At 41.4% G+C, this 22,229-nt stretch overlaps 1 protein-coding gene across 5 annotated transcripts in view; it reads right to left on the bottom strand.

Moving 5' to 3' along the window:
• The window catches only part of BCAS3 (BCAS3 microtubule associated cell migration factor), a 296,865-nt gene that overhangs the window by 182,979 nt on the left and 91,657 nt on the right, over nucleotides 1-22,229 (bottom strand). For all 5 annotated transcript variants that reach the window (XM_059487012.1, XM_059487010.1, XM_059487013.1 and 2 more), the window contains exons 16-19: nucleotides 20,698-20,848; nucleotides 7,030-7,154; nucleotides 6,268-6,433; nucleotides 5,091-5,191 (exon numbers count right to left, since the gene is read on the bottom strand). In XM_059487012.1, the coding sequence (XP_059342995.1) occupies nucleotides 5,091-5,191; nucleotides 6,268-6,433; nucleotides 7,030-7,154; nucleotides 20,698-20,848 (543 nt within the window). The remainder of the gene's footprint in view (nucleotides 1-5,090; nucleotides 5,192-6,267; nucleotides 6,434-7,029; nucleotides 7,155-20,697; nucleotides 20,849-22,229) is intronic.

Here is a 22,229-nt window from a genome sequence, read left to right on the forward strand (position 1 = left end):
TTCCTCCATCCCAAACCCGTGGCTAAAGATGCAAAACTCTCAATGAGGAGAGGAAGGAGAAAGAAGAGGTACAGCACAAAATGGGATTATCAATCCAGCTCATTCAGCAACGAGTGAGCAGCACCTCAGTCTGCTGGGCACTGAGGAGGGCTGGAGGACCACAATGTCCAGATTCCTCCTGTGGCACTCCCTGGCTGCCATTCCAGACATCACAGCTTGGTTTTCATGGTGTCTGTGTTCACAGAACATATTCACAGCTATTTCATACACTCCCCATCTTACCTTCAACTTCCCACAATACTCACTAGCTCTGTGGATGTAATTTTTATTTCTGTCAATGGAATGTATGAAAGGAACATAAAAGGGGCCATAAAGAACCACGATGCTGCTTGGAGACAGAAGTCTTGCCCAGGGTGAAGAGCTTTCATTAGAGGGAGCAGGAAGTGCAAACATGATGTCAGAGCTACAGAGATTATCTCTATAAATGGTGTTATCATTTAACCCAAACAAACAGCAGGGAAAGGCTCACCCCCTCCCTGTGAAGACAATGGACAGTTACTAAATTGGACTTGTAATGAAAGCCATTTTCAGTGAAACACAAGATATGTGCAACAGTTGGTCCAGAAATGAAAATCTGTTGTAACAGCCAAAAGTCAAAGGCAGCTATAAATACAGGCCTTAATCTTTTCAAGAATCCCTTAACGAAGCCTCTAAAACTGATTGTATCTTACTCAAGTGCAAATTCTTACTCAGAAAAATGTAACAGCCCTGCAAGTATGACTTGGAGAGCAGTACAGGGACAAGGAAGGAGAATACAGAGTGCTGGTTAGCATACTCACATCTTGGAATACAAATGACATTGCATTAAGAATAAACAATTAATGAGACAGCAGAAGCCTCAGCTACAGGTCCATTTTTCTGAGAGAGAAACAATTTCCAGAAGCGGTCAGAGCGCGATGCAGGAACACTGCATCTTTCCTTTTAACACAACAGAAATGCTCTTTGATTATTTAAAAGCCAATTGCAAAGATCTGTCTTCAAAACCTCCTATTGCAGGTTTAATAGCAAAGAGGTGCAAGTACACTTACCAGCAACACGGGAGTAAAGCACAGACTTCTGTTTTAACAAAATCTATATTTATACGATTACATTTCCTATGGTTGAGGGCAGCTGTAATTAATGGATTTCCCTCCTTCCCCTAATGCAGTCATTTGTCAATTTAAACACAGAATGCCCAATCAATTTTGATGTATTTAGTAAGCAATTTGTCAGAGTACTGCACACTAGTTAATATATTAGTTCTTGTCACTGGCCCATTCTGACAACTGCAGGCCCTGTCCATGAAATTGGTCCTGATGAGCCAAAACTCTTGCCTGGAATGTGAAGGTGCCCTTTGCAGAGCCAGAGGAGAGAAATCAGATCTCAATCCATTCAATACCTTTTTGGGGCAGTTTTTGGACAATTTTAGGGGGTTTATTCATTAATGTGTTAATTGGCCATATTTCAGGTATTGCATCTACTGTGCAATGGAAAAGTGAATTCAGAGTGGAGAGATGAGGAAGAAAGGAAATAAACATGAAATGAGGATGTCAGACTTTCTGGTGATTACCTGTTTCCACAGTAATTCCACTGTGTGCCATGAACACTGGCTGTGTCAATTCAAACATGCAAAAAACATGTGAAAGACACAGAAGTCACACAAAGGAAACAAGGGATAAGTCAGGCAAATATGCAAAACTTCAGGGCCTGGTGAAAGAGGAAAGAATTCATTTGAAAGAAACCTGAACACAACCAGGGGATTGTCATGGACATCTTAGCAGCATCCTCAGAAGTTTATACAACCCAAAGCACCTTAATTCCTAAGTAGCAAACAGCAGGAAGAAGGCAGGATTTAAAGAGTAATTAATGACAAAACTTGGCAATTCTGTGGAAAAAGCTTTAACGTTGCAAGGTCCTGTGGACACCAAAACCCTCCTGTGCACACATGCAGTGCCTGGCACAACTCTCCTCCCACTGCCAGGACACTTTAACTACATGAAGCTATTTATGCTATAGCAAAAACATCTAGGTAGAATAAAATGTGACTTAGATTTCCTCTGTTGTGGTTAGATGTGGAAGTTGCTCAGGACACAAGTGAATAAAGAGGGAATATTAAAGACACAAATAAGGTAGAATACTGTGTATTAAATGTGAGGAGTGCAGAGAAATATCTGATACCTAAAAGCCAGCACTGAAGACCTGAGGATTGTCATTAATCCAGGGGTTTGTGGGATGGACTCGTGGGAATCTCTCTGTCAGAAGCAGCTCTCAGGACTGGTGACACTCTCTCTGCAGAGTTTGGAGCAGGATCTTGACACTTCCAGCAGGCCAGCAGGTTGCGGAATTGAATGTGCAAGTTCACTTTCAAGCCATGAACTTACAGAAAGCTGTAAATCCCTCACTTCCACTTTCTCACCTGTGCAGCAGCCCTGAGCTGTGCTGACATGCTCAGGTAGACAGAGCTGCACACACTGATGCAGGTTTCTGCAGCAGATGTCACAGATGACCTCAAAGCAAGGAAACAGCTGTGCTGATCCACTTACAAATACCCTTGGGATAAAGGTCTTGGACACTTGTTGTACAAAACATTTCTTCAAACAATGGCTCCTTGTTCCTTCCTTTCTAGCTGCAAATAAAACTTTCAGATTCTTTAAAAATATTAAAAGCTGAACCATGTGTTGATAACCTAAAGCAGGATTTTTTGAATATCCTCTGTTTAGCACAAGAAGTCACCGGCCTGGTTTATATTTTTCCGAAGACTAAGGAAGGTTTTGGCCCTGTGTTTTGGCATCAAACCTCTTATTTATGAAAACCTGGCCGTGCAGCCCTCCAAGCAGCCTGCCAGACGTCTCATTGTTCTGCCCGGCTGCTGACAGAGGTACTCTGTGCTAAAAAGCACACTGAGGGTTTTTCAATGACCCAGGGGGCAGAGGTCACTTATTATAAATGGATAATGAGACCTAATGCAATGTTCTGAGTGTGGACAAAGAAAGGGTCTATCCATACCCCCTTGTGACTTGGTCATTCAGGCTTTTATTTCCCCTGCACACTTAATGGAGCCAAACAATCGGCAGAAATGCTATACAGAGAGGGAGAGAAACTGCTGCATTCTACCTCCAGAGACAGCCACAAATAGTGACCCTGAAACGGCGCCACGGCTCCTGTGCCCTGACGTGGCAGACAGATGGAGCAGCCCCCCTCAGCCCCGGCTGGGCCATTTGCTGGCAATTAGAGCACAGCACAGCCAGGCTGCAGCTAAAGCCAGCCCAGGTAAGCACAGCCTGAGCCGGGCTCAGCAGCTCCTTAACAGGTGGCTTTTGTGGGAAACTCCATTGTCAGGGACTTCACTGAGGAGCTTTGGCCTGAATAAATCCAGAAGACAAAAGTTCAAAGACAATCGGACACAAATTTCACTGATATTGCCATTTGCATTATGTCCTCTAGATACTGTGTTGTCCTTAGTGGTTATTATTCTATTATTCTTTCTATTTCACATCCAGCTTAAATTCTTAATATGTGAATTAAAATCTGAGTTAAAAGTCTAATAATTCAAATAACACAAGTTGTTTAATTGGCCATGTGCAATGGAAAAATGAATTCAAAGTGGAGAGATGAGGAAGAAAGGAAATAAACATGAAATGAGGATGTCAGACTTTCTGGTGATGCAAAGTTACCTATTTCCATGGCAATTCCATTATGTGGCATGAATGTGACTGTGTCAATTGAAACATGCAAAAAACATGCAAGGTACAGAAGTCGCATAAAGGAAACGAGATAATTCAACAAAATATGCAAAACCCCTTTAAGTTCATTAATTTGCTGAAATTTAGCTATTACTCATTATTTTTTCTTTAAAAAGTTTTCAGTACTAAATCATTTGAAATGTGTACAATGGATTTGTACACATTGCATACTGTACTGTGTAACAGTACTTGAGCTGTTAATAAAATACACAAAATGAGCCCATCCATCCCTGGTTTCACTCTGTGGGATACAAGTGAAACAAGGCAGGAATCTAGCAAAAAAAATCCAGCCAAAATGCAAATCCAGTGATGCTGTGCACTACTAAATACTTTTTCATATTCTTTTCTACCTTTTGAGTTTATCCCAATTTTCTGTGCAGCACAGAAGAAGGCAGACTCAAGCTCTGCAGGTTTCCAGAGCACTCAGATGCAGCAGCAGATGGACAGGTAGAAGCAGCAGACCCAGTCTGGCCCCAGAGTCCCTTTCCCCAGCCCCATCCAAGGAGCTGCCCCCCATGGCCCTGGTGCAGCTGAAGTGTCCCTGTCACACAAAGCTGCCTGCACTGACAACTGTGCTCAGCTCTGGTTTCCCCTGGAGAACCTCAGCAGATGCCAGGAGCTGCTCCTTTGGGAGACTTCAGCTGCTGCATCACTGTGATCCTGGACAGAACAGAGACCTGCTCCTCACTGTTAGCACTCCTCTCTCTTTTCAGTTGTCAAATTAAAGAGAAATACTCATTTTTCTACAAAACCATTACAAAAATGTGTGGGTTTGTGTATTTATATAATATAGATATATCATATGTACAGAGCTATGGGTGTGTGAATGTTTCTGAACGTGCCATGCCATGCAATATTGGCTCTCTGGGAATGATGTGGCTGGGCAAGGCCCAGGCCAAGGCAGGTGGGCAAGCAGCCCTGGCAGCAGTGCCAGGGCTCCTGAGGGAGGCAGCTGGCTGAGACTGGGGCTGGAAGGAGCCCAGCAACCAGGAGCTCCCAGGGACAGGGAAATGCAGATGCACTCATTACTGGGTGTGGAATTCACAGGAGGAAATGGCTAAAAGCATGAGAAGGAGTGAGGTGAGGAAACCCTGAGGATTTCAGGGATCTGGTGGGTGACTCTCACTGCCCCACAACTCTGATTCATGGCAAAAATCCCAACACTTCATTCACTGCTCCCTCCTTACTAACAGAGTTACACACAGGGGGTTGAACATCCACTGAAATTGGCTGGAAAATGAACTTGGAAAATCACCCTCTGCTCAAAACGTGCACATGAGACAAGACAAGAAGTTGTCAGCTACTCACAGCCAGCCAGAAGATACTGGTAGTACTGCACAGCATCTGCAGCCAGGAGCAGAGGATGGTTTGCATTAAATGGTGGTTGGAGTTCATTCCACTGAGGAGTTCTGAGGTAAAACACAAGACTATTAATATTTCAGCTAATACAGAGAATGTAAATCAGTGTTTCTGTCATCACATGCAATTATCTATACAAGCTCACAAAATGTTTGTAATTATTTAAATTAGCTTGTTCAAACACTGCAATCCACCACAGGCAGTGGAACAGCAGGGCCAAATTGTGCAGATTGTGAGGCAAAGACAATACTTGGTTGTTGACTGCAGCAGGGATTGCATTCAAAAACCCAGGAAGGAGGTTTAGATTAAGTTGGTAAATATGTTTAGGACCATTGTATGTCATGCTGACGTTATATAAACACACAAGAGAAACTGGGGGACTTTTTTGTTCTGTTAACTACCACTGCTTCCATCCTGTGAAGTCATTGAGCACTTACTGTGGAAATAAAGCTGTGTAAAGTTATGGATTATTGATCCAATTAGAATTTTCAATTCCATTACAACCTAGTCATTTCAACAATAATGGTCCCAAAGTCTGTGTTGTAATTTTAATTAGGGTGGGCCATTCCTAAATAGCTTGGTAAATCAAGTATTGATCACTCCAGTGCAGCCATAAGCAGCACTAAGGAATGTAGGAGCCAAGAAAAATCGATAGAAAAATATTTTAAAACGTCAAAAGCACTGACAACACTTTCTCATCAATTTTTCTTTACTTTCTTCCACATGTCAGGAATAATTTCTTCTACTGTCTTTAGAAATGGTACCTTCAGCTGCTCACAGGAAAACTCACAATGCTTCATCGTGGGAACCTTGCTCATGTCTCACAGCAGAATTCTGTACTTCAACACTACCAAAATAATCGTTCCTAGCCCTTATATAAAAAGAAAATTACAACCTGATCATTTAAGATCACCAATCAATGAGGATCTCTATTGATTCACAGACATGTTCATGCCTAGCTCCACGTGTAGAGAAGGATTGAGAAGCTCAGTTCCCCTTGAGGCACATGAACAGCGATAGAAGTGCATGGAAAGCAAGGCTTGAATCTCCCTCCTTCAACAAAAAACTCATTCAAAAGGCAAGATCCCGGGCATGAAAGGAAGGAGAGGGCCCAGCAGTGAGGTACCTGACCAAAGCCCAGCTGGCCCTGGGGCAGGACAGCATCTCCAGGGGGGTGTCGTCGCTGATCTTGGGCGCGGTGCTGAGCGGCCGCGGCTCCAGCACGTGCTCCACCAGGCTCCCGTAGCAGCTGATGATGTACAGGGACTCCACCACAAACTGCTTGGACTGGTCTGGGGCAGAGAGAGAGAAAATCTGGTTGGAACAGCACAGCAGCAACAGGAAAAGCTTCTGCGGAAATAGCAGGGTCTGCGTTATTTTAAGTCTCTTGCTTGCAGCTAAAAAGGTGAATTGAAAGTAGCAAAAGGGCTGGAGAGACAAAGAGAAAATCGTACAAAACACAGAATTTTCACATAATTGTATGAATATCTCATTCAAGAGAAGTTTCTCACCAAGGTGTGTTTCAGGTGATTACACATTTCCAAACATATCTGGTACATTTGCTTTAGCAAAGGTGTTTCATCTTTATCTCACAATTTTTTCAGTGTCACATCACACCTTTGGACTGACCTATCAAAGTTGGGTTTTTGTCACTGTATCATAATAAAATATCAATTATGCATTTCACTGATTAAAATTTCAATTACTCATTTCACTGATTAAAATTTCTTGTACATTTTACAAAAAGGACCCCTAAGAATATTCCTAAAATTCTCGATTGCCCCTGAGTTTAAGGAACAAAATCCACAAATTGCTTCAAACCTGTCACAAAATAAGAATTTAGGTTTAAATGCAACTTAATACAATCCCAAATCTGTGAGGTACCAACCTTTTTCTCGTTTGAGGCCAGAATTGTTTGCAAACCACGACCTTGAAGCTCCAAAGACTGCAGCGACACAAAACTCCCCTCCCACAGACTTACTGGGTGAAATCTGTGGGGCTGGTTTGGATTTGCTTTGAAGAAAGAACAAAATAAAATTATATAAGTTAATTCTCAAAAAATAAAGATGTCCTTTGCTTAGCAACAATTTTAAGATATTACTTCAGAAAAGGGGAATATCTGCAGTTCCCATAAGGCTGAGCAGGGTTTACAGATGCTCAGAGTTTCCCAAATTCCCCTGGAATACTGAACTCATTGACTTGAAGAACAGCACTGGCTCATAATGAAGAACTGAACTGTTTAAAGGACCCAATAGTGAACATTTGCATTAAATAGAAACAACTTCTGAAGTAAATCCAAAGAAATCCTAAATCCTTTGGGAATGAAAATGCAGATTCTGGGCCAGCCATTGCAGTGTCAATATTTCCTTGTTTTTCCAAAGGAAGTCAGGAGCAGCCAGGGGTGTGGGTGACACAGGTGGCAGGGAAGGACATGCAGAGGGTACAGGACAAGGAGAGGATGCACACACACACTCATGAGCACTGTTAGAGCACACCAGGAATTCTCTAATGGAAAAGCAAACTGAGGCACTGTGCCCTGACCCCACGATGTGCCAGGAGCAGATCCAGGGGGTGAGGATCTGAGATTATTGAGATATTCTATTTATTGAGATATTCTGAGGTGTTTCTCCTCACAGGGACCTGCAGGTTTCTGTTCTGCACAAACTCAAAACTATGGGCAGAGCACTGTCCATGCCTCAATTCATTACATCAGAATTTTACCCTTTCTTCAAGAGAAAAGCTGTTTGACAAACCCACACAGGATTCTTCCTTCTTCATGTTCCCCTTGTTCTAGTCCTTTTAACTTAATTATTTTATATTTTTCTCTCTACTCCACTGCTCCCTTCTCTTCCTACCTATCCCTCCTTTCCATTTTTCTTCTACCACACAATTTCAGCCTGTGATCAGACCATCCCATTAACCTGGTTTTTACATAACAATCTCCAATTCTGAGAAGCGTGTGTGCATGGAATTCAACACTAGAAGAATATTTTTAACCAGCAGAAATCAATTAAAACACTGTATGGTTATATTGATATTTAATTTATACTAACAGATCATACACATGGCAAGCCTATGGTCACATGGACTTGGATCAGAGCTGAACCTCTTGTGCATGTGGGAGAAGCTGGAATGTCCCAAAAGAGCAGTTGGAATTTATAGTCAGTAACTCTGGTATTGAACCACCACAAAGCACTTAATATCCAACTGTTAAACCTACAGCTCCAGATGACTGGGTCAGAAATCTGTGCTCCAAAAAGGTCCTGGCTATAAATGTATTCTCTTGCTTGCAATGGCACACCAAGTTTCTATATTAGAATATTTAAATTGTGATTGTGTTAACTAATAAGTTTTTATTAGCTACTCAGGAAAAAAAATCAGAATGGATTTCTTTCACTTTGAAATAATCATCTATCACAGAAAGAATATTTTTAACCTAATTGTACCTTGAGAATTATTTTAGCTCTCACTTTCCAAGTATTCACATACTCATATTCCTTCAGAAATGAAAATATGAATGTACCAGTGAATTAGAGTCTTGTTGTTTAGTTCAATTCATAAATGATTGTGTTTAATACAGAATTCAGGACAGGGCAACCCATCAATCACTACAGAGCAAACCAGAGGCACAGGTATGACTCTGCCATGTTCACTTCCTCTTGACTAAAGGATCTTTCTGCACTGTCCTAATAGTCTTAATATTCTCAATTTTTACTGAACACAATCTGAGGTTATTAAAATTATTTTTCAATGTTAATGAAGTAATTAAAAATGGGAAAAAAATTGGAAGCAAATACTATTCTGAGCTACAAACTGGATTAAAGTTCTACAGAGACAGAACTGAAGCAGAAGTGAACCTGGGACTCAACACATTTTCCAGAGCTCTCCACACTCTGAGTCCCCAGACCTGAGTTTGACCAAACACAATTCTAAACAGCCTTGGAGGAAATGGTCTGAGCTCAGTTCTATTTCCATCTTGTCTTTAGGATGTGCATCTTTCAAGGCAAGCACTTAAGTGTTGGTTTCAGTGCCAGGAGCTTTTCCCTTCGAGGACGATGTTTTGTAGGCAGAAAGAGCAGACCTTGTAAAACACGATTACTCATGTGGTTAAACTCGGCCCTGCTAGCAAACAAAGGCAAGCAAACAAACAAAAAAGGTTTCTGCATCTTATTGGTTTGGACAGATCTCTGAAAATGCTGCTGAGATGTCAACAAGTCTATTCTGAAGTCTCTTGTAGCTGAGGAATCTTTCATTTGAGCATCATTTTAGTCAATTCTGAGTTTTCATCGATAAATTCCAGCACAAATTTCATTCCTCCAGCAAACCTCCAAAGCCCAGTGATTTTCAGTAACAGTAATGCCATTAGAGAAATACCTTTACATGTCATTGTGATATTTTAACAACTTGGAAACTATAAATCCTCATTATTCTGCAGATGCAAACACCCTCTCAGCTCTATAAATGATAACAAAACAATAATGTTGAAGGTAGGTGCTGAATGACTTGTTTCTGCTATGAACTCCTGCTCTTTCCTTGCTCTTGGCTTGTCAGCACTTCATAAATTATTCCAAGAGCTGAAATTTGGACACATTTGGCCTCACTTTTACAAAACAGTTACTTTAAAAGAATCTTCATTATACAGTAACTCCCAAAGATTGGACCGTAGTTTTCCTGAGAAGGGATGCAGCAAGAAATTCAGATTTTTGGGAGTCAATGTTAAAACCAAGCCAGTGAAGCACATGGGACCACAACATTCCCCATTATAATTCCACTCCTCATTTCTCCCAAATGTTAGGAACAGCAGCATTGCATTTAAGACATCGGGAGGATGAAAAGGCAGTTTGCTTTTTCCTCTCTGCATCTACTCCACTGTGCCACCACACCTGGGATTCAGTGAGACACAGCAGCAGTTTCACCCCAATTAGATCTGTACAGAAACCTAAATCAGGAATAGAATCTATCTGGGAAAATTTGTATTATTATTAAATGTTCTAACATAATTTTGGAGGATTATTTCTATACTAAATGCAAAAGCACCGAGATGTTGATATAGACATTTTCTACTGGAATGGCACAAAAGGAGATGGGAGGGAACTGAAGAAGAAAATGAAGACATCACTTTGTCAGAGCTTAAACAGCAATGAAGAGACTGAGCTCAGCATGCAAGTTCTTTCATGTTGCCAGCACAGTAAGAACAGATTAAGACCTACTGAAACCATTCAGAGCTCCCACTTGTCAGCTTTGTAACACATCAAACTCTGCCATAATCTCTGGAAATGCACTGTGGTAGCTCTTTGTAAAACCACTAAATAGTTACTAATATTTTAATTAGTTTACATACTAATTAAATATTATTATTTAACTAGTAAGATTAATACTCACAATATTTTAAAAACCAAAGCAGCACAGTTCATGATGGAGCTTTATGTCTCACAAAATTCTTCTGGCTCTTAAATGAATCTTTAAATCTATTGTCAAACAAGTGACATGACTTCAAAACAATAAATAAATTGCATATATGTGATATGAATGAGCTGCCTTATATATATTCAAATATTTATAGTCAAATAGTACCAGTCTGCAAAGATTGAAAATTGCTTTGATTTTATATTCCCAACAAACAGGCTCCAAATATATGAGATTCATAAAAACAAAAGCACTTATTCCACACTAAATCCACTGAAATGGAAACATCCATGACCGCTGATGGAAAAAGTTTTATCTTGACCACATAAACAGCAACAAAAGTATCAGGAGAAAAATACTGCATGAAATTTGCTATTTACACATAAAGTTACAAAAAAAAATCTGTCTCAAAGTCTAGAAATTTTAATTCATTTATCATTGTGCCTAAAACATGAAAACAAAGATGTTTCCAGTTGTCAGATCATGAATAAAGCAAGAAAAAGCACGAAAAGCAATGGTAGGATCCTTTATTCACCAGGCACTTAGCTGTCAAATCAACATCCATTTTGTTTACAGAATTTTAGGTCTCATTAAGACCTTAATGGAAACAACATGATTTCTTCCCCCACCCAAAGTGTGTTTTTTATCCTAATTTCTCTGTAGACGAGCAAGGACCATATTTTTGAGCTAGCACTGGCATTAAACAAACCACAAAAAGAGTCTTGTGAAAGACAGGCAACCATTTTGGAGCGTATTTCATACATTCCCCTCTTTAATCTCAGCCTTTTAATCTTACTTCAATCTAAAACCATTTCTGGTTGACGTCTCCTGCTTCGTGCAGGGGTGACCCACACAGCCTTTGCTCAGAAATCCACGGCCAAAACGCTTCTGCCAGAGCCTCTGCACTTCTTACATCACCAGCAGGCAAAATTCTTTGGTGCACCATAAACTGCATTTAGAAATGGTTCTGAGGGAGGTACTTGAGGAGTTAGAAATTCTCAACGAATAAGGAATTCCTTTTTCATTTTTTTCCTTTCCTTTCCTTTCCTTTCCTTTCCTTTCCTTTCCTTTCCTTTCCTTTCCTTTCCTTTCCTTTCCTTTCCTTTCCTTTCCTTTCCTTTCCTTTCCTTTCCTTTCCTTTCCTCTTTCCTTTTTCCTTTTTCCTTTCTTTTTCCTTTCCTTTTTCTTTTCCTTTCCTCTTTCCTTTCCTCTTTCTTTTCCTTTCCCCTTTCCTTTCCCCTTTCCCTTTCCTTTCCTTTCCTTTCCTTTCCTTTCCTTTCCTTTCCTTTCCTTTCCTTTCCTTTCCTTTCCTTTCCTTTCCTTTCCTTTCCTTTCCTTTCCTTTCCTTTCCTTTCCTTTCCTTTCCTTTCCTTTCCTTTCCTTTCCTTTCCTTTTCCTACAAAGCTCTTATCAAGTTCTTTTCCTGAAGAGAATATTCTGATAGAGACATTGAGGGTGATACTCATGTACATGAGCCATGTACAAATATTCTAATAGATACTGGTGGGTATAGTTAGAAGATACCCTTTGTTAAATTAAAAACAAAGAGAAAAACCTAAACCCACAAGAAAACCCCCAAACCCAAGCCCCAGAAAACTTGCTGGAAGTTTTAAAATTTTCTAAAGTGTTCCTGCTTCTTCCATTCTTATTATCCAAACTTCCAGCATCTAAGGCCAATCCTGTTATAAAGTGGTGATGAGGTGATGCAGCACTGCCCAAATATTGAACCAAACTCCAACATCAAAAATCTTGTTAAAACTTAAATGAAACCCCTTTTATTTCAAATACCCCAATTTTAACAGAACTGTTTCCCATGTTGGAACGAGATGATCTTGAAGATCCCTTTCACCCCAGACAGCTTTGTGATTCTTTTTCTCCAGAGTAATCAGCTTTTCTTTTTTTCCAGTACCCATTTTACTGCTTCACCTCTCACTGCAGTACTTTACTGCCTACTCACTGCTAATCTGGCTTATTTCTCAGAGGTCATCATCGATGTTTTCTGTCTGTAAGCAACTTAGTGCTACAATAATAAAGGAAGCAATATAGAAAAAAAAGAGAGAGGCTTGTTTGGAAAGACATTGCAATCATTTCTGCCCACTTAGAAATAATTTATTTTTTCAACTTCCCTGCTACTTAAAAATTAAATGCACTCTCAAAGGTAAAAAGAAGGGAGGAAAAAAAGTGAATTCAATTCCTTGCAATGCTCGATGGTGAACAGCATCCATAGTTTAAAAGTGAAATTATGTGCATGGAAACCTATGGATCAGCCATGCAGGTAAACAAATGAAACAAAAAATTAATCCAAAATTAAAAAGTCTAAGCACAGAGTTATTTTCAGCAAGGACAGCAAATGGAGTATAGGCATGCTGGGTTTGAAGTGGGAACTCACCAAGGAGCTTTTATGGAAAAACATCCTGCTCCAAACAGGTAAGGTCTTCACAGAAAGGGGAAAAATGCACAGAAATTAGATGAGAACTCAATTCCCAACAAGTACACTGTATATCATGCTATTAAAATTTCTGCAGAGAGTGAACAGATCATTGCTAGAGCCTTGCTATGGCCTTGAGGAGCTGCCAGGGGAGCAGCAGAGCCCAGGGCTGGGAGGGCTCCGTGTGCCAGGACATGTGGGGACATTGCTGTAAGCTGGGCTCAGTCTGGGCTGGGCTCAGAGCTGGGCTCAGAGTCAGAGCTGGGCTCAGAGTCAGAGCTGGGCTCAGAGTTAGGGCTGGGCTCAGAGTCAGAGCTGGGCTCAGAGTCAGAGCTGGGCTCAGTCAGGGCTGGGCTCAGAGCTGGGCTCAGTCAGAGCTGGGCTCAGAGTCAGAGCTGGGCTCAGTCAGAGCTGGGCTCAGTCAGAGCTGGGCTCAGTCAGAGCTGGGCTCAGTCAGAGCTGGACTCAGAGCTGGGCTCAGTCAGAGCTGGGCTCAGTCAGAGCTGGACTCAGAGCTGGGCTCAGAGTCAGAGCTGGGCTCAGTCAGAGCTGGGCTCAGTCAGGGCTGGGCTCAGAGCTGGGCTCAGAGTCAGAGCTGGGCTCAGAGTCAGAGCTGGGCTCAGTCAGAGCTGGGCTCAGTCAGAGCTGGGCTCAGAGTCAGAGCTGGGCTCAGTCAGAGCTGGGCTCAGTCAGAGCTGGGCTCAGAGTCAGAGCTGGGCTCAGTCAGAGCTGGGCTCAGTCAGGGCTGGGCTCAGAGCTGGGCTCAGTCAGGGCTGGGCTCAGAGCTGGGCTCAGTCAGAGCTGGGCTCAGAGCTGGGCTCAGTCAGAGCTGGGCTCAGTCAGAGCTGGGCTCAGTCAGGGCTGGGCTCAGAGCTGGGCTCAGAGTCAGGGCTGGGCTCAGAGCTGGGCTCAGTCAGGGCTGGGCTCAGAGCTGGGCTCAGTCAGAGCTGGGCTCAGAGCTGGGCTCAGTCAGAGCTGGACTCAGAGCTGGGCTCAGAGTCAGGGCTGGGCTCAGTCAGAGCTGGGCTCAGAGTCAGGGCTGGGCTCAGTCAGAGCTGGGCTCAGAGTCAGGGCTGGGCTCAGAGCTGGGCTCAGTCAGAGCTGGGCTCAGTCAGGGCTGGGCTCAGAGCTGGGCTCAGTCAGAGCTGGGCTCAGTCAGAGCTGGGCTCAGTCAGGGCTGGGCTCAGAGCTGGGCTCAGTCAGGGCTGGGCTCAGTCAGGGCTGGGCTCAGTCAGAGCTGGACTCAGAGCTGGGCTTAGGCACAGCTCAGGGCCCTCCAATCTGCTGCCAAAGCTGGGCTGCAGCAGGTCCTGCAGTCAGAACTGACAGGAAGAGGGAATGAGCACCCAAATCAGTCATGGGGGGTTTGCCATGGAACACTGAGGGGCAGAGTGGGGCAGTTCTACAGAGTTACTGAGAGGAGGTCAAATAAAACCAACAGGTGCAATCAGAACCTTTCAAGGACAATTACTGAGCCTTTGGCTAGGACAGAAACACCCCATGGAATTCAGCTTTCCTTCCCCCCCTTAAAAGCTTGCACAGATGCAGGAAAGAGAGCCCTAACTTACTTCACAAGCATTTGATGCTCAGTCACCAGATCTACAGCTGAGTGCTTTTGGCCGCCCAACAATTTACACCATGATCTGATTTCATTTGTTCAAGTATTTTGCACAGTGGAGAGTTTTTAACCCAATATTAATCTGAGGGAATTTTCAATGGGTATCTCCCTTTAAAAGGCCATTGCCATAGTGACATTTGCATAAATTCTGAAAAGGAGGCAAATTTAGAGCCACTCACAGGCTCAAGGTTTCTTCTGAGTCTCATTTGGGATGTAACATCATCCACAAAATCACTAAATAATTGATTTTGTAAATGCCAATGGTTCTGTTTTCTTTTCATACTCTGACTCAGCAGTAAGTTCTGGGTAGTTGAAACTGGTGAAATATTTCCAGGCCATGAATTACCAGAAAAGGTCCAGCACTGAAGGATGTGTAAAGCACTCAGCTATAGACCAACACAATTAAAAGGATACCAGCCTGATAAAAAAGAATTCAGTGAACTAAATCTGACATGAGCACATCAATGAATGAAGGGATCCTCTCAAAAAACATTCAGGTGAAGGTACAAACCTAAGACAAATATTCTTCAACATGCAAAGATGCAAACATCCAATAAAGAACAGAATATTACAGAAAAAAACTCCTATTTTTAATTAGTACTATAGGCCAAAAAACCAATTTTGGCTGGCTCCATATAAGGGACTGGCCTTTAACTTTCTGTATTTAATAAATTGGTTAACATTTTTGGGGACAGAGCTCATTTGACAGAACCAACCACCCTTCTAGACCTAATGTATCATCTTTGAACAGTGGTAAAACCCAATTAAGTTGTCTGAACTGAATGCTCTCCCATAAAGTCAGCACATCCAGTCCCCGAGTCAAAGGCCAGTCTAGAAGATGAGTCCAGCACTATTGCACTGCTTAAATATTTAATTGAAAGCTAAATCTCCTGCATAACCCAAAGCCAACGTGATTTAAAACCCAAAATGTATTGAGTGTAAATTTGAAGACTCATTGGAGAGGGGTTGGATCTGCCTGGGAGCTTAGAATTCAATTTCTAAATGATGATCAGGGATGTTTTGGACACTATTTCTTTTCCTTCTTCTCTGCCTCAGTTGCTCTGTCTTCAAACCTCAGGCAAATAACCCTTAGCTGAGCCCATTAAACATTTCAGAAGATAACACCAGCTTTTTCTTCTTCCACTACTCCTATATTGACCTGATTGTACAAATTAACAAATTCTCCTTACTTTCATTACAAACTGGCCCAGGTAGGCTTCAACTGAAGGTTTTGTTCAATTAATTTTGGATAGAAAATTTTGTATCATGAAGAAAATGTAATTACACTTCCAAAGACTACAGCAGAGTCTTATTAAAATGCTTTATGTGTAAGAAAACCAAGTTAGCACCTCCTTTCTGTTCAAAAGACAACCATTTTTCCCCATGATATTTATATAAGCAATTATTTTCCCCTATTTCCCTCCCATAATGTGGATGGAATGCTAATTGAGAGCGAGGGAGAATTCACAAATTACAGGATAACCCAACCTTGAAGTGACAGCACCAGATGGCAGCGCTCGGTGACAGCAAGAGAGCAGAGCCAAGGCAAGAACTCACCCAGGTCCCCTTTCCCAGAGCCAGGGAGAAATTCCAAAGGAAATCATGCAATGAGGATGATTTACCATTCAAAGTTCTGACAGAATTTTCCCAGTTTCTTACCTGGTTCTGAGTTTTACCAAATTGAAAACTGAAATACTTTGATTTTGTGGGGTTATTTTTAATAAATCTATTTAAGCTTTTAATAAGCTGTGCAATATCCATTTATTCCAACCCTCCTCATGCCAAATTGAGAATCCTTCAGTGCAAATAATTGTATTTTGTATCAATTACAAATCATTACAGCAGTTGCTTTGTTACTAAAATATACTATAAAAACTAATAATTATATAAAATTTGTCTGAGAAATGTGCCAGAAAGAGAATGTCTAGCTTCAGACAATTTTGCTGAATTCTTTAACTTTACTTTTTTTTCCCTCTACTTTTTCAGTTATTTTTTCCTAATTAATTGGACCATAATGTGGTGATTTTGCACACTTATTTTCGTTTGCTGCAGTAGCTGACTCTGGGATAAATTAAGCTCCCTGAGACAAAACAAACCCAAGATATATCAATGACTTTCTGTGCACAGAAAATTTAAATTATAAAATTGCCTCAGACATTTTAGCTACTTCCCCCTTTCTCAGTGAGGGTGGAATGAGGGATGGGGTGAAGAAGGGATAGAGTTTCATGTTTAAAAATACACTATCCAAATCTCCTGCCTGGAAAAAAGCAAGGTTTATCCTTTTCCTGCAAGGCACACTGGATTTCTGTGTTTTGACCAGACTCAGCTAATGCAGGTTCCATCGTGCTGCTCACCCCAGCGAGGATGAACTGGGGAGTGAAGTTTGATACAAATATAATGACCCTGTCCCTTGAGGAGTTAAAACAAATGCTGCTGTCACAGGAGCCAACTTTGGGGCAATTGTTGTATCTTTTCTTTCCCTCCTTCCCATTGCAGCTCATCCATGTCCCCACTGGAAACCAACTACAACTCATCCCACAAACCCAGGGAGCTCTTATGGAGCTACTGTGGGGCACAAAGCTGAATTCTAGAATGTTCTGATTCACTGCCCTTTATGGACAATGAGATGGATCATACAGCTCTCCCCCTTTCCAGTCTATAAGCTCTTTGTAAAAGAGCAATGAATTAACCCATTCACCAGCCCTGACAAGGAATTCAGCATTACTATCAAAATTTGGAGAGGGAAACTGAGGCATGAATATAGAAAAACTTATTAAACCCAGCTCTTGTGCTGTCCTGCATCCCCCCTAATCTTTAAAACATCAGAAGCTTCCTTGCTCATTAGTGTTAGAGCCCCTCTGGGAAAGGCTGAATGTGCTGACAGCACAAAGTACAGGAAAGCCAGTCAATGGGATGACAAAATGTAGGGACAAAAATGAAGTGCTTGATGAAGGTGCAGAAATTACAGTGAGAGACTTGGAAAGGCAAAGGCAGAAGCAGAGGGCAGGGAAGGAGGGATGGAAGGCAGAGGGGATGCTCCAGGACACTCCATGCTGACAATGGAACTTGCATTCAGAGCAGTGACTGATCAGAACATGTTCCAAAACCCACATGTTTGCAGGGGGAAAAAAAAGCATCCGTGATGATCAGCACGGTCATGAGACAATTCCAGACTCTGTCTTTCATTCCCATAGGGCTACAGGGAACACTTTTAAAAAATTTACTGCCATTCCACCTGTCAAGCAACATGACATGCTTTGCAGCTCTGCTCCAGACACATGATATTAACAGCACTGATCAGTCCTTTCAGTACCTGGAAAATATTTTGCTGTCTTGGATACTGGCAGAACAAACCCCAGCTCGATTTTTTTTGGTTAATAAAATCTACAAGCCTTCATGAAGATTTAATATTAAAGCAGCTGATGTTAAGAGAAATAAAAGGGACAAACGCAGCCCTCTCAATATACGGCATTTGAGCCTTGCTGTAACAGATTAAATTTTTAATTCTTTCATAGTCAGAAGCACGGGAGAAGAGGAATCTTTGACTGGAGGAGCCCAGCTCCTTTTCTGATGGCTGCACACTGGAGGTTCAGCAGCTGCTCCCAAGGAAGAGCCTTGTTTCCTCGGAGCAGCGCTCAGAGGTGCTGACCATGGAGGTGTAAATACATCTGTCTTTTGCCATTTGCAGTAATACATGCCTCCTCCACTTCTCCCAGCGAGGCAGATGGTCCCTGTCCTGTCGAAATCTTACACTGCACAGACTTGCAGTGCTATGTGTTTGCAGAAATATGAGGGCAGATGTTAAATATGTTAAACACACGCTTTGCCCCCTGGAGGTTTAAGTTAAGGCTGCTGTCTCAATTTGGTCATTTTAGGCATGCCAGGCTTCTTGGATCCTAGGCATTCCTCTTAAATCCCTGCTTTATAAATAACAGCTTTTCATGTTAATTTTGTGTACTTTCATCAAATATTTTGGATGCAGAACAAATGAAGGAAGCTCTCGGCTTACCGTTACAAGGCTACGTGGGCTGTGCTGAAAATGATGATCCTCATTCATGAAAACTCTATTTACACAGCGGGGTATTTCCCATGACTGTTGTTTTCCCCCCTTACATAAGCCTCATTGAGCATTTTAAATTTAATTAGTTTCAAAAATTACATAAAACGGAACAGAGACAGTCTGTGACTAGTATAATTTACCATAAAACTGCAAATATGAACACTCCAAATATGTTTTAGATGTTTAAGGATAAAACATTAAATAAAATACTGCAGACTTATTACAATTGCAATAATTTTAGAAAGGTTCCTTGGTATAACACAACATTAAGGAAACCTTTGTAAAGAATTTCACATTAAATATGACTGTAAATCAAGAGCTTTTTCCCAAATCTTTCTTCTCACTGCTCCTATTACCTACCTCCCCTGGCAGGCCCTCAGGTGAATTTTTAATTTTTTTCTCTGCTGTGTCTCACCTAATTCTAAGTGTCTATTCTAGTTCTGAGAGCCCACATTTATATTTCTGCCCTTCACTGGCCATATTCTTTAAGTCAGGTTTTTGGTATTTCCCCTCTGTGAGGAACTGTGACCTCCTGCCTCCCCCAGATCCCATCTCCCTTCCTGTCCTCATCCAGCATCACACCTGGATATTCTTCCAAAACTCACCTGAGCAGCAGCAAAATCTTTTTCACTGAACTTAAACTGAGCAGAAAATTAAAAAGGCAAAAATAAGCAACTGAAATGCGTCTGCGGAGGAAGCTAAACCTCAACATGACCCTCAAACTGTTTCTTCGCTGTTTCTTGAGTTCCATTTGCAATTATCTGTGAAGCTGAGGAATTCCTCCCCGTGCTTGCTTGGGGCAGCTGTGTGTCTGTGGCTCACGTTTGGCTCAGCGAGCGCCGTGAAATTCCCGTTTCACGGCAGGGCCAGCGCGGATTGTTGGGCAGACAGGAAGGGATGCACACGTGCACAGCTCCTGACTGCCAGCACTCACACCCTGAGCGCCCAGCTACGGGGGATTTACAGCATGCCTCAACTCCAGCACAAAGATGGGAGTTACACAGGGAGAGAGGGAACAGCCGTGAGCTCTCGCCTGGAAAATAATTCCTGGTTCGTGAAATGCAGGGAAAATTCACCTCACGAGCAGGGTTTGAGCAAGGAGCACTGAAGCAAGGGAGGCAGTGCCTGCGTTTGTCAAAATGCAGGAAAAGGTTAGGAAGCTGCAGGATTCACAGTTGTTTTGTCTAACCACATGCCATGCTCAGATCTACTTTCCTTAAAAATATAAAAGCCCTCTGAAAACTAACGGATCAATCAGATTTTTAACTGGAAAATATTCAGGAATTCAAACAACCAGAAAATGAGAGAGGAAAAATAAAATCATCACCCTGTAGCTTTAATTACAATAAAAGAATATTTAAAGTTTAGCAAGACAAAAATGTCAGGTGTTGGACAGTATCAATCAATTTAAAATTGCTATGATTTACAAAGCTCATAAAATTTTATAATACATATATTTAGAGAAGCTTTTCCCAAGAAATACTTTTAAGTGTTTTATCATGGCACATGGGAAATGCCAAAGTGCAGCTGACTCTGGAGTGGAAACCCACCCAGTCCAGAACAGTGCAACAGTGGAAAAACAAGGTCAAGAAAACAGTGGGATTAAGTTTTGCCTTTCTGCTGAACCTGGCTTACTGTCTTTCTACTTTCTACTACTTCTTCTACATCTTTCTTTGACCAGAAACGATGGTCAAAAATCGTTTCTGCTTGAAAAGGTTGGAAATCAAAATAAACAAACTTGGGGAAAAAAGTAAAGCCATATTTAATCCTGATTGAATACAGCTCTGCTTATGTTTCACTCCAATTCCTGGTGTGAAAATGTCTTCTGACCCACCCCAATGAATATTCCTGAATTTACAGAGGTTTGTTTTCAGGTTGTAGTTATTTATCTGACGGTTTCTGTCTCCTCTTCCTCCCACCCCTCTTCTGCTGCTATTAAATTACATACACTGAAATTAAAATATGGAATAAAACTAATTGTCACTAATAACACAAATGATTTCCCCATGAATCCCAAAGGCTGAGGAAGGTTTGTGCCACTTACCCTGTGCGTTTGGTGATGGTCCCTAATGTCATTGGCTGCTTGATCTGAGCCAGAGGCAACACCACAGTCAGGCTTGGGAGAGGCAGGAGCCGAGGATTGCCAGGGTTGTTGTTTGTGAAGTTATTGTAAGTGTCTTGGCTGTTCAATTTACCTTGATGGGATAGAGATGCAATAAAACACATTATTGGAATTTTTTCTTCATTTATCATTTCTACGTCTGCCTGAAGTAAGAGAAAAAAGATTTTAAAAAATAAAATAAAAAAAAAACACAAACAAGCTGCTGTTGTAATAAAAGAAAAAAAAATCTAAAAAAATAATCTTCATTTCAGATAAAGAATAAATGACAATGGAAGAAGCAATTACTAATTTTAGGTATGAGGATAAGGAAGGATTCCTTTCCACACACGGGAAATTATTCCTGCTGCTGCTGCTTGCCTGGCAGTTTTGTTCACCGAAAAGTTTTCGAGTTCGATTTGAAGGACAAGCTCTGGATTCCAATTCTCTATTTAAAAAAGAAGGAGTAGCTGGAAGGGAATTATTTTCCTAAAGTACCACATACAGTGTTGGTAATTGGAAGTCCTGAAAAGGTCGCTTTTGTTGTCTCGACGGATAAAGACATACAGAATAATCATCTGCAGAACTGAGGCTGCAGGGAAATATCAAGTAACTATGTCAAATAAAGACACGCCAAACTAGATGTAAAAATCAAAAAAGTATCAAAAAAGTAACAAATTTCATATTCATTCAAAAAAGACGAAAATGAAACACAGGTACTGAAAAAAGGAAAAGGAAAACATAACAAAAACAGCCCTCAACAACCCTAAATTTAGCTGATTTCAAAGAGGTCTGTGCTGGATGGACGCCCAGTTTGGATACGCTTTCTTACTCGCTGTATCACTCTGTAGTCACAACCTTTCATTCTTCAGTTGGAAAAGGAAACTAGCTCCAAATTTCATGGACAGTAAAGAAAGAAATGTGAAGAAACCAAAGAAAGAAGTTAAACAAAAAAAGGGGCCAGTCTGTTTATAGCAGAATCAAAAGTACTTTAAATAGACAAGCAACCATGAATTAAAAGGTTTAGATCATTAACTTGTTTTTCTGTGCTCCTATAATGCTGTGAAACGCTGGCTTTGTTCTTAATCAAAAGGGAACCATATTGGGAATTAGGTTCCTAAACAACCGATGCATTCTACACAGATATTATACAAATCCCAGGCCAAATCCATACAATCTGCCTCAAGAGCAGCCACCTTTTTTCAAGGAAGAAAAACAGCACAGCAAAGGGTTTCTCACAGGAAGCTGCCTGAAAAGCTTTAATGGTACTTCAGATGGATTGAAAATAGGAAAAGGAAGGCGGAAAAATCTTAATGAATGTCTCATCATCCTAAAGACACTCAATGCTTCCTTCACCCTTCTTTTAATACTATATAACTGTAAGCTTGGGGGTTTTATTTGGGTTTTTCTGCAAAGCCCCCAGACCTCAGTGTCTCAGAGAAGCACAATAACAGAAATGATGAAATTACAAAGTGTAT

Source organism: Ammospiza nelsoni, chromosome 21 (genome assembly GCF_027579445.1).
Source record: "Ammospiza nelsoni isolate bAmmNel1 chromosome 21, bAmmNel1.pri, whole genome shotgun sequence".
In the NCBI taxonomy this organism is placed as follows: domain Eukaryota; kingdom Metazoa; phylum Chordata; class Aves; order Passeriformes; family Passerellidae; genus Ammospiza; species Ammospiza nelsoni.